The sequence below is a fragment of the Littorina saxatilis genome, linkage group LG8 (assembly GCF_037325665.1).
Source record: "Littorina saxatilis isolate snail1 linkage group LG8, US_GU_Lsax_2.0, whole genome shotgun sequence".
Classification (NCBI taxonomy): Eukaryota; Metazoa; Mollusca; class Gastropoda; order Littorinimorpha; family Littorinidae; genus Littorina; species Littorina saxatilis.
Genome location: NC_090252.1, coordinates 40,477,688 through 40,490,187, shown reverse-complemented (window position 1 = coordinate 40,490,187; position 12,500 = coordinate 40,477,688). Strand labels below are relative to the sequence as shown.

The window sequence follows — 12,500 nt, the reverse complement described above, 5'->3', positions numbered from 1 at the left end:
TGGAAAAGATAAGGAAGAGTTACTGGAAATGGATCCAGAGAAAAACCAAAATCGGTTCAGCGTTGCGCGCTGAGAGCACGTGTTGAAATATCTCATCGATGAGGTTGTGTCCGGGGTGTAGCTGAATACGGTCTCCAAATTTGAAAAAGATCCACCGTGAACTTTGGCCGTGCATCGCGGACACACACACACACACACACACACACACACACACACACACACACACACACACACACACACACACACACACACACACACACACACACACACACACACACACACACACACACAAGTCGTATACATATATATGGAAGTGGACCCGGCCTGACTTGTCAGCGTCGGAATCTGGTTTGTACATCGTTAAAATGTTCAGTGATGTATGGGACGAATATCAATCGCACATTGAAACTCGTTGGGATTTAAGAAACGGAATTAAAGCTTTGCAAATGCCCATGAGTTCTGCTATCGTGGCGGGGGAAGAGTAGGTAAGCTTCAAATGCACAGCAAACCCCCCTATGCATTGATCATCGCACTAAATTCGAATAATTTTAAACAATAATGTTTAAACACTTGAGGTATTTTTATGTGATGTCACAATTCGACACCCAATCCGACCTCTTAGCTACTTGGGGAGATTTTGAAAATTGTTTGAGTGGCTTAATATAGGCCTAAGTTCTTCACCAGCAGCGAAGAAATAATCTCCTTTGAATGTCATCTCCCTCCTAGTCTTCTTGTCGATCGCCTAGCTCCCTCCTAGTTAAGACCGCCGTATTTGGCCATTGTAGGAGGAACTCAGCGTAATCGGCGCCGGTTTTGTGACATTGTTTTCAGTGGAAAAACGGGTCAATGCGCTGTACGTTACAGTATGCGAAGTATTAATGCCAGATGGTACACTCACCGGGTACATAGAACTGGCCGTCAAGGTCGTATCTCAGGACGTTCACATGACGTCCATAAACCAACACGTCTTCATGGAAGTGACAAGTAACAGTTGTTGGCTGTCCCTCCACAGCAGCTGAAGTTGTGCAACTCGTGAATGTCGTGTCAGCAGTGTGCAAGAAAACTACAGCAACTACAGTCAAAGCAAAATGCAGTTGCCTGCCTTGACAGCAATCGACGATCAGGAAATCATCTGCAACAGTATCGAGAGAATGATGTGAATACTCATTTCTGAACCATTCTTGCAACTCGTGTTGCAATACAAAAGAATCAAAAAACAAGAAAGGTAGGTTGTTGGAACGTTTGTTACATGTATTGACAAAACAATACATTCACAGATATTTCGACCCAACGGTCTTTTAAGTGAACAGACAAACAAATATTCACACAAAACTTATCTTGACAGTTCTATCAGTGTACGTCCACTCGTCAGGAAGCCGAACTAAATCATTACTGCGCAGTCAAATCTGCTGTTGACGGCTTGAGAATTAGAGCTTTAACCGAAATACTGGCAGACCCTTGATGAGTACCTTGTGCCAATCCACTTTGTATATCTTGTGTTTTGTTTACCTGCTGTCATTGATTTACAACAACACACACACACACACACATACACATACACACACACATTCTCTCTCTCTCTCTCTCTCTCTCTCTCTCTCTCTCTCTCTCTCTCTCTCTCTCTCTCTCTCTCTCTCTCTCTCTCTCTCTCTCTCTGGTTTAAACAAGATTTTATTAAAGAAATACAGGATGGCATGTATATGCGATACAGACATTTGTGACCACACAACAAGCTAAGCTTATATTAAGTGTGGTTATAAATATGTACATCCAAATAGGAAATATTATTTCACGTGATGTCAAGGTCAGAAAATTGCTCATACCCTTATTAGAAATATAAAACAGACAAGATACATTTTTTCAAAACAAAGAAGAGAAAATATAACAAAAGAATTATCGGGGAGATATTAGTCGGTAAGGTGGGTATACAGGGGAGGGGGGGAGAGGTCAGAGAGACGATGACTGTCACAGACTTGCCAATCAAACGTTTCTGTAGCAGCAATACTTTCGTCCAAAATGTTGTCCAAACTAATTAAGCTGAGGTTAGTCATGTGAATACACAGAAAACCCTTAAGCAATATTCAATCAAGCTTGACTTTTAGTAAAATCGTCAAACAACATGACCTACCAATAATCAGATACTGGATCATTAACATGGTGACCACTGGGTAATCAAAATTTATCACTTTACCTTATAAAACTATGTACCTTTTCGAATATTTCAATGTTTTCGGTAAGACGTAGGTTTTGCAGACCAAACAATAAACATTGTACATTTTGATGATCATTCGGTAATGTGTGTATAGTTAGCCTTCGGACATCATCGTAATTGCTACAAAATAATAAATATTGTCATCATTTTCACGAGTTTTCATTCACAAACACCTGGGAAATAAATATCATGTTCCCCATGCAATAAATCGAGGTGGTGAATGGGTTTGAGCTTTCAGGTGAAACGTGGATTGTCAAAGTAAAAGCCAATCAGGCTGATTGTTTGATGTGTGGAACCATCGCGGCTTTGGATTTGTGTTTCCGAGGACAACGATTGTAAGCATTCACTCTCAAAGACTCAATCAATGTTGATAATTACCGCGGCGACTGATGGTCAATTTGCAACTTATCTCAGTAATCGCAAAATCCACAACGAAAAGTCATAAACACTTAAAAAGAAAAGAAATATGCTCAACACTTACTGAACTCACACGTATGATCGCAGCTCTGTACATTTTCAGACTGGAAGAAAAGCGTCAACAAGCTACGTTTGACGTCACATACAAGGTTGACGTATTATCTCGAGCTACTGTGACGATGTTTTGTGGCCCGGAGTTGGATTCTAAAAATTCGTCTCCCTGTGGGTTATTGTGCATTTTGTTGCACAATCAAAATGATGACAAAAACGATGTTTGGTGGCTTGTCGTCAGACCAGCATTTTGTTGTTGGTCCTCGGGGAGCATATCGCCTTTTGTCTCATATTCATCAACCGCGGCCTTCGGCCTTGGTCGATAAAGATGAAACAAAAGACGATATGGTCCCCTTGGACCAACAAAAAAGATGGTCTGTCAACAAGCCACCAAACATCTTATAATGTTCAACATCTTCATAACGATATCCGCACTCACAAGTCGGGTTATCACTTAAGTGGCGTTTCATCATATCATCATTTAAACCGCTCATTTATAATCTTAATCTACAGTGTATAATTCCTTCTTTTCTCTTACCATAATAATATTGAGGAGGAACTTTACTATCTGAACGACCTAGAAAATGTTTAAACTGGCTAATTGATTTTGTTGATTTGATATTGTCTGGTAGAGAATTCCATGTTCAGGTAGTGCTGAGAACAAAATTAATGACTTGTTATACAGTTCAGTTCTGTGTGGTGGTACGACCCGTTCAAGTGGGTTTCGTCAATGATAGGGGTTTACAGTCGAGACAAGAGGAGGCAATAAATCAGCTACGTTCTGTGAACATTTCCCGTGTACCATTTTGTGATACAAAATTAATTTATGTCTTTTCCGTCTTAGTTTTAAACTACTGAAGCCTGATTCGTCATATAATTTTTGGTGGCTTGTTCCTTTAACTGCTCCGACAATTACCCTTAAGGCCTCGAGGTGGAGCTGTTCCAAATTGTTTGATAGCCCTTCTGTACAACTGTCCCAGACGACATCGGCGTAATCACAGTGTGGTAATACGTAAGATTTATACATAATTTCTAAAGATTTTCTACTAAACCTGTGCTTGTAAAATTTCAAACAGTTAATCAATAACATTACTTTACTTGCAATACTGTTAATATGAACATTCCACTTACAATCATTTTGTAAAACAACGCCCAAGTGTTTGTGGTGGGCAGTGTCCTGAACATCAACTCTCTCTCTCTCTCTCTCTCTCTCTCTCTCTCTCTCTCTCTCTCTCTCTCTCTCTCTCTCTCTCTCTCTCTCTCTCTCTCTCTCTCTCTCTCTCTCTCTCTCTCTCTCTCTCTCTCTCTCTCTCTCTCTCTCTCTCTCATTCTCATTATCCCTCATGGTGAGAGAGAGGAAGGGAGAGACAGAGCAAAAGGTGGGAGGGGTTGACGTTTATAGTCAGTAAATTATTTACCAATTGTCTTTTTTGTTTAGTATGTCTTCTTAAAAGTAGGTGGTAGAAGTACCTGCATTTTTTCAAAATTGGACCACCTGAATAAAAATAGCTCTGCGCTTGACTAGACCTGTTCTTGAGATTCGGTAATGCGATTAAACTTGCTCAAAAACACAAAGTATCATTGTGTAAACAAATAAGTTAACAAACATATTGTATTGTAAGCTTTTTCATGGGGTAAGATTATGTCCGAGAGAAGCACATAATACAAATAACTTACCTGACATTGTCATCGCAGGGACAGACACGACAAGTAAACAACACACTTCTGAGGCACACACCTTTAGGATATATTCCAATACGTTGCTCCTGTTTAACACCACAGGTATACTACAGAGAAGTAATGTCTGATCAAATAACACTTGGGAGTGCCATGTACGGTTCCTAAAAGACACGTACTCATCTAACCTACTAACGCTAAATGAAAAAAAATGCATTGTATTTCTGAAATCAGGCAGATCCCTGATAAGAACCATTTGCCAATGCATATCCACTTAGTATGTATCTGTTGTATTTTGTTTACCTGATGTCCTGGGCAACACACACAGACACACACAGCCACACAGCCACACACACACACACACACACACACACACACACACACACACACACACACACACACACACACACACACACACACACATACATATTCATTTTTTTCGCGCTTTCTGAGTCAATATATGTATAGGTTACAACACGAGTGGTTTTTTATATGGCTTGTATTTCAGTCAAGACCCAGCGGATGAATATCATCGGGAGACACGAGCCTCTGGCGAGTGGCTCTCGATTGATATTCCCGCTGGGTCTTGACTGAAATACAAGCCATATAAAAAACCACGAGTGTTGTAATCTGTATATCCCATTCTACCATCAAACACAAAGTGTAGACTACTAGCGGCACTGTTGCGATCTGTGCAGTGTAAAACAGTGTTGGCAGCGAGACTTAGCCCTTTTGCAACCTTAAACTAAGTGACCGTCGCTGAAAAAATAAAACGAATGAGTGCATCGATAAGTACGCGGTAACACTACTTTCAGACCATTTAAAAGCTTTAAGTAAAGGTTCATAAGTTGCAAGAAAGTAATGAAGTCGAATAGAAATTAATTTAGTTGAAGCGCACAATTCTTTTGTTTTGCGTTTCAGGTCGGCAGAACGGGCGAAACGGGTTTGGGACCCATTTGGCTTACTCGATTCAGAATCGATTCCACGTTGTTTTTCTCGAACGTGTGTAATTAGGCTTATTGACAGAGAAGCAAATTTTAGGGAACAAATATGTAGGTTTAGATTTAACCATTTGCTCCCTATTTGAAATGTATCTACGTGATAAACTGTTTTGCGAGTGTGTTTGCATGGATGAACTTAAACTGGTATGGGTGTGAGGAAAACGCGACCGACACGTCTGTCACCGCCGATTGATTGCATTTTGAAGGAATATGACTGGATTACGGAAAAATACACACATGTTAAGTTCTTGGATACCTTCATCGCCAATGTGGACTTACTGCAGAGCCAGGCAAAAGAGTAGACTTGCTCGCAAAACACGTGAAACAGCCAATATTTGATAGCGAAGCCCAACCGTGCCAGGTAAGGACGGTCTGACAGATTCTCAAAAGTCGTCTGCTAACGATGCAAGGGAGCGTACTCGTGTTTTTGTTTTGGTTCGCTAGCATCTGGTTATCTTGTAAGTTGAATGTTCGTTTTTTTCGACCTGCATTGCTTTCATAATGAAAGAAACGTTTGCTTATTGCATCTCATACATCAGATCAGTTCTGAGATTCATTTTTGCGTGCAACTGATATGGTTTTCTGAGCCGTGCAATACGATTTTGGAACTTCATACAAATGTGTCACATTGTTCGGCGCGAGGTCAAAGGTCGGGAGGAAGGTAGTTCTTTGCCCAAATCGGAATCTGCACTATCATATATTTTTTGGAGTCCATGATGTATTTATTGAGCTATAAAAATACAACATATATACCCATACTGAAGTAACAGAGACAAAGAAGGGAGGTCATGGGATATATATATATATATATATATATATATATATATACTAGAATGAATACCCGCTTCGCCGGGTAGCCGGCTTCGCCGGGAAGAAGTACTTAGAGCCGGGTGCCAAGCTTAGGTCCCTCCCAGATTCGTGGAATGGGAACAGCACGAAAATGATTCAGTGGCCATAATGCCATTCCTGACCATATCGAGTCCCATCCTTGTCGACGAATGTAACCGTGTTAATCACCTTTGGAGGCGAACTCCACTCGTTAAAATTAATATTAATATTAAAAGTCCTACGGTTTTGAGTGTTTGTCCGCTTTCAAAAAGAGGAAAGAAAGAAACAAAAAATAAGGAGAGGAGGGCAGGGGGTGGGGTTGAGTTGATAATGCTCTGTGGAATTTGTTAAAATGAAAAGTAGTTAAGATGTTTCTTGGTAAGAATTATAAGTCTGTATTCTATATCTTGAATAACGGGCTTGTAATATTATTTTTTTTTATTTCAAATCGAGTTAAAAAGTGGAACCTTTCAGGATCACCAATAAAACCAAATAGATGAGCAAGTAAGAGGAACACGAACAATAAATCTCAAAACTTTTTACAAATAAAAGGATTAAGATGTAAGCCACGAAGGCCGTGGTAATAAAAACAATATGTACAGTTTGGCGACTCGTGGGCCTTGGGTGAGGATATGTTGTCTAGAAGGTAGTCGCTGGAATCAGGAGGGATGGCGGGAGCCACTCGACCTCAAACTGAAACACGCTGATGTGATAATCTGGGCTTAGTTATACCCACAGCCCCATGTCCGAGTCCCTGACCAGTCGGCACAGCAGCAAGCTGTGTGACCAGCCTAGAGAACTGCTACTGCGCAGATAATCCTGGGGACTGCAAGTTAGAGCTTATCTCTAAGCCCTTTTGAACTGTTATGGCTTCTCAAAGGAAGGCCAGTACATAAAATTACACAAAAGCCGCCAGACCACATCACAATCAGAACTGAACAATGCACAGGTGTAGCTCACATAGACACACACACACACACACACACACACACACACACACACACACACACACACACACACACACAAACACAGAGAAGCCGTATCTATAGAGAGATAGACACACGCGCACACGCTCACACACACATACACACAAACAAACACACACACACACACACACACGCACTCACACACACACCAAAAGCACACGCACGCACACACACACACACACACACACACACACACACACACACACACACACACACACACACACATTAGTTGGGGGACCACTAAATCAATGTTTGAACATATAAGACAGGTCACACATGATCAACGCTTGTGTGCGACAGCGTGTGTCTGGGTGTTAGAAATGTGTGTTTGGTCGTGTGCTGAAGCAACGTACCTTGTGTATGGAAGAGCCAAAACCAAGCCACTGTCACCAAACTCTTAATACCTTCGCATGTGTCGACATGTCATTGTGTCCTGCTCGTATTTCTAGTCATTATTTTTCTGAGACCCATCGCAAAAAAACCATCTGCATTGCATGATCTTTTATGTGGAGGTCCGATCTAAACATCATCAGATTATGTTTTAATTAGGTCAAACCACACGAACATTTCCAGTACCCTAAACCATGCATGACTCGAAATAAAATCTGAACAATATACGACACTGGAAATCACTCCTTTGAACATTTTGCAAATCTACCCTTATCTAAGAAGAGTAAAGAAGTTACAATTAATAAAGAACACACACACACTCGTACACACACACACACACACACACACACACACACACACACACACACACACACACACACACACACACACACACACTATTATGTTAAACATACAAGTGCAGAAAAGTTACATTCATACAAGGGATAGTATGTACATTCCACGAATTAAATGAATAGCAAGATGGGAACAAAATGTTTGCATTGAGTTCAATATAACATTTCGTTATGCGTGTGATTGTATATGACACGTACCCTACTCTCCAGCCCCTGCTGATAATGCTAACACCAGGTGGACACAAGCTGGTCATTAAAGAGGGGTAACCATGGAAACAGAGAATTCAACAGATCAGCGATTGTGTTCATCGTGTCAATAATGTCTCATGAAATCAGGACAGAAGACAGTTCTGCTGACGGCGTTAGCCTAGCTGTTTGATCCAAAGTAGCAGAATGATGCTGGAGATGCTGTTGGCATGATAACGATTATCCTGAAATTCTCCCAACTGAAAATAATAGTGGATATCACTCTATTACCCCCTTCAAGCTACTACTATTCATTTTAAAGCTGTTTTTCAAATGGAAACAGATATTTCACTCAAAGATCCAGAGTGTCAAATAAACGCGCAGCTTCACCTGTTCTATACACAGCCGAATCAGGGGAGAAAAAAACACCGAATTGGGAGACGGAAGAAGGGAAGTAACTTCATCTAAATAAGTGACCGTATTGCTTATTGTATAATGCGAGTCGCCTCCCTTCCTGTTCCACTCGCCAAGGTATTTTTGTGGTAGCTTGTGAAGTTGTGGGGCCTGCGACAAAAAGAGAAACATAAATATCATTCAAAATTGGCTTTGTTTCACAGTGAGAGAGAGAGAGAGAGAGAGAGAGAGAGAGAGAGAGAGAGAGAGAGGGAGAGGGAGAGAGAGAGAGAGAAGGAGGGAGAGAGGGAGAGAGAAAGAGAGAGCGAGAGAAAGGGAGAGAGAGGGAGAGGGACAGAAAGAAAGAGGGAGAGAGAGAGAGAGAGAAAGGGGGAGAGAGGGAGAGAGAGAGAGAGAGAGAGAGAGAGAGGGGGAGAGAGAGGGAGAGAGGGAGAGAGAGGAGAGAGAGAGAAAGAGGGAGAGAGAGAGGGCTAGAGGGAGAGAGAGAGAGAGGGAGGGAGAGAGAAAGGGAGAGAGAGGGAGAGAGGGAGAGAAAGGGAGAGAGAGAGAGAAAGAGGAGAGAGAGAGAGAGAGAAGGAGAGAGAGAAATTAAATCACAATCGAACAAAAATTGTCACCCAGCATTGGCGTCAAAGATCAATTGCGTGTTTCTATTTTTACTGACAGCGCACCCGACCAGGAAAGGCATGAATCCAAAAACTAAAATTAAAATTAAACGAATAGATGTAACTTTAAGATTGTACTGAGATAGTACAGCTGTATATCTATTCTCCAACCAAGCGTTTAATCACAAAAAAAGGCTAAGCATGAGTGATTCCAACCCGCACAGCAGGTACACAGTCGTCGGTGCCTGTGGGATTTTGTAGGGGAATCCCCTGTGTAACACGGGCATACACTAAAATACGACATGAGGGTACTAAGGGTTTTGAAACGTTCAAAGGGAGAGAGAGAGAGAGAGAGAGAGAGAGAGAGAGAGAGAGACAGAGAGACAGAGAGACAGAGAGAGAGACAGACAGACAGACAGACAGACAGACAGACAGACAGACAGAGAACGAAAGAAAGATAGAGGGGGAGAGAGCGAGAGAGAGAGAAAGAAAGAGAGAGAGCGTGTGTGTGTGTGTGTGTGTGTGTGTGCGTGCGTGCGTACATGCGTGCATGCGTGCGTGCGTGCGTGCGTCCGTGTGTTTATTTCTTATTTTGTTCTGTATGTTTTATATTTTTTTATGACACTACGTTCTCAACAAAGCAGGGACAGTTATAAAAGAGCAGACTCTAAAAAAAAACAAGTCGCGTAAGGCGAAAATACTACATTTAGTCAAGCTGTCGAACTCACGGGATGAAACTGAACGCACTGTATTTTTTCACCAAGACAGTACAGCTTCGTCAATCCCCGCGTGAAGGAAATCGCTCACCTCCCACGTGAAAAACGTAGTGATATTGACACGCCAGATTAGCGCGGTAGCGTATTGTGCTAAGCAGGAAAGCGCGCTTTTCTGTATTCTTGTTAACTTTCTGAGCTTGTTTTGCGTACAACCTATCATATCTATATGTTTTTAGAATCAGGAAATGATAAAGAATAAGATGAAATCAGTTTTGGATAAATTTCTTAAATTTTAATCATAAGATTAATTAATCTATTTTCGTTAATTGTGATCACATTTTAAGAGTAAACATGACATATGTATTATATGTTTAGATTCAGAATGTGATGAAAAATACGATGCAATCAATTTTAAATCTGTTTGCGAAAAATCGATTTTAATGACAACTTTAATGAGCAAACTCATTAATTAATTTTTAAGCCTTCAAGCTGAAATGCAATACCCAAGTCCGGGCTTTGTCGAAGATTACTTGACCAAAATTTTAACCAATTTGGTTGAAAAATGAGAGCGTGACAGTGCCGCCTCAACTTTCACGAAAAGCCGGATATGACGTCATCAAAGACATTTATCAAAAAAATGAAAAAAACGTCTGGAGATACCATACTCAGGATCTCTCATGTCAAGTTTCATGAGGATCGGTCCAGTAGTTTTCTCTGAATCGCTCTACACACACACACACACACACACACACACACACACACACACACACATACACCACACCCTCGTCTCGATTCCCCCCTCTACGTTAAAACATTTAGTCAAAACTTGACTAAATGTAAAAAAAACTGCAATCCAGTTTTGTAACAACGTTGTGTGTAACTGTGTATATGCGGTGCTCATAAAGACCTGGTAATTGACGGTTTGGGGACTTGAACGTCTGTGATCACACATGACGTGTTCCGTCCTCCCGTAGAAATTACGTGATCACACACAAACACCCCCCACACACACAGTATTAAATATGCATGCACCGTATTTTCCTTGTAAACGATCAAGTGCACAGTGGGAGACCTGCCAAAGCTTCAAAACTGTCAAAGATTATGATAAGCACCAACAAACAACAGCGTTGCTGCTTCCGGTGCCAATTGAAATTTCCTTTCTTTCTTTCTTTCTTTCGTTTCTTCCTTTCTTTCTTCGTTCTTTCTTTCTTTTTATTTTTTTTATATTTTTTTTTCTCAGTCTTTCTGGGTTTTTTTTCCTTTCTTTCTTTCTGTAATTTTCTGGTTTGTTTGTTTGTTTCTTTCTTTATTTCTCTCTCTCTTTCTACCGCAACACGGTGGCCTAGTGGTAAGGCGTCCGCCCAGTGAGCGGGAGGTCGTGGGTTCGAAGACTTTAAATTTGGCAATCTAGTGGCTGCTCCGCCTGGCGTCTGGCATTATGGGGTTAGTGCTAGGACTGGTTGGTCCGGTGTCAGAATAATGTGACTGTGCTCCGACTTCTGTCTTGTGTGTGGCGCACGTTAACTGTCAAAGCAGCACCGCCCTGATATCACCCTTCGTGGTGGACTGGGCGCAAACAAACAAACAAACTCTCTCTTTCTTTCCTTCTTTCTTACATTCGTTCTTCCGTTCTTTCATTTTTGTTTTGCTGAATAAGTTGACACCTATGTCAATCTACAAAGTGAAATCAGCAGAGAGTTCCCGTACTTCACAGAAAGCAGCATGCAGGTGGTAGACTTTTGGTATGTGTTCAAGTGGGAGGAAGCTCAGAATGATCTTATGTAAACATGCACAGATTACCTCGTGTGAAACTCCGTGCAGCTCAGTTCATGCCACAGAAGAAGGAGGCGGAGGAGGAGGAGGAGGAGAAGCAATCCCTCATCCTCATTTTGTTAATACGATTTCGGTGGCCTGGTGATAATTATACCTCTGGTTTTAATCACGACTCACATTACTGTACACCATAGAACGCAGTTTATGAGGAAGAGGTAAACTAACACTGAACGTACAAAATAGACATTCACCATAATAGAGCCAGTAAAATGCCCTGCAAGAATCTGTTTTTCGATTCAGACATCATTTAAGGTTTGAATTTTACAACAGTTTGAAAACGACACACACACACACACACACACACACACACACACACACACACACACACACACACACACACACACACACACACACGCGCGCGCGCGCACGCACATACACACACACAAACAAACACACACCCACGCTCGAACGCACAAACGCACGCACGCACGCAAACACACACACGCACACGCGCACACACACACACACACACACACACCCACGCACATACACACACACACGCACGCACACACACACACAGACACACACACACCACACACACTCACACACACACACAACATGCATCAGTGGTTTCTTTTGCTGGGAACTGTTCAGGACAATTCACACGGGTAGGAGGGTTCTCGTACTTTAGTTGTTCAGCTTTTTGGAACTAATTTGGCGTGCTTCATTGAAAGCAAGTCAACCAAGTAACGCAGAAGTAGAAAAAAAATTACATCCATCTACTTCGAGAGCACACGTAAGTTGGGGTCCGCAATTGGAATTCCCAAAACGTTCCTCACTGAAAACTTCCTGGTACTTTTGGATTAGCGTGAATAATAAAAGCGGTGTGTT

General features: G+C 41.6%; 2 protein-coding genes and 1 long non-coding RNA gene across 4 annotated transcripts in view; 2 read left to right on the top strand and 1 right to left on the bottom strand.

Annotated features, from left to right (window-relative positions):
- Positions 1 to 4,457, bottom strand: part of LOC138973527 (uncharacterized) — a 13,809-nt gene extending 9,352 nt beyond the window's left edge. The window contains exons 1-2 of the mRNA XM_070346246.1: positions 4,358 to 4,457; positions 899 to 1,132 (exon numbers count right to left, since the gene is read on the bottom strand). Of these exons, the coding sequence (XP_070202347.1) occupies positions 899 to 1,132; positions 4,358 to 4,370 (247 nt within the window). The 5' untranslated portion in view covers positions 4,371 to 4,457. The remainder of the gene's footprint in view (positions 1 to 898; positions 1,133 to 4,357) is intronic.
- The window catches only part of LOC138973551 (uncharacterized), a 495,333-nt gene that overhangs the window by 371,604 nt on the left and 111,229 nt on the right, over positions 1 to 12,500 (top strand). The window lies entirely within an intron of this gene.
- LOC138973526 (uncharacterized) overlaps positions 12,407 to 12,500 on the top strand; it is a 22,535-nt gene continuing 22,441 nt past the window's right edge. The window contains exon 1 of one of the 2 annotated variants that reach the window (XM_070346244.1): positions 12,407 to 12,500. This exon is cut by the window's right edge and continues 382 nt beyond it. The gene's annotated coding sequence lies outside the window, so the exon portion shown is untranslated. The other variant, XM_070346245.1, reaches the window with a different exon arrangement.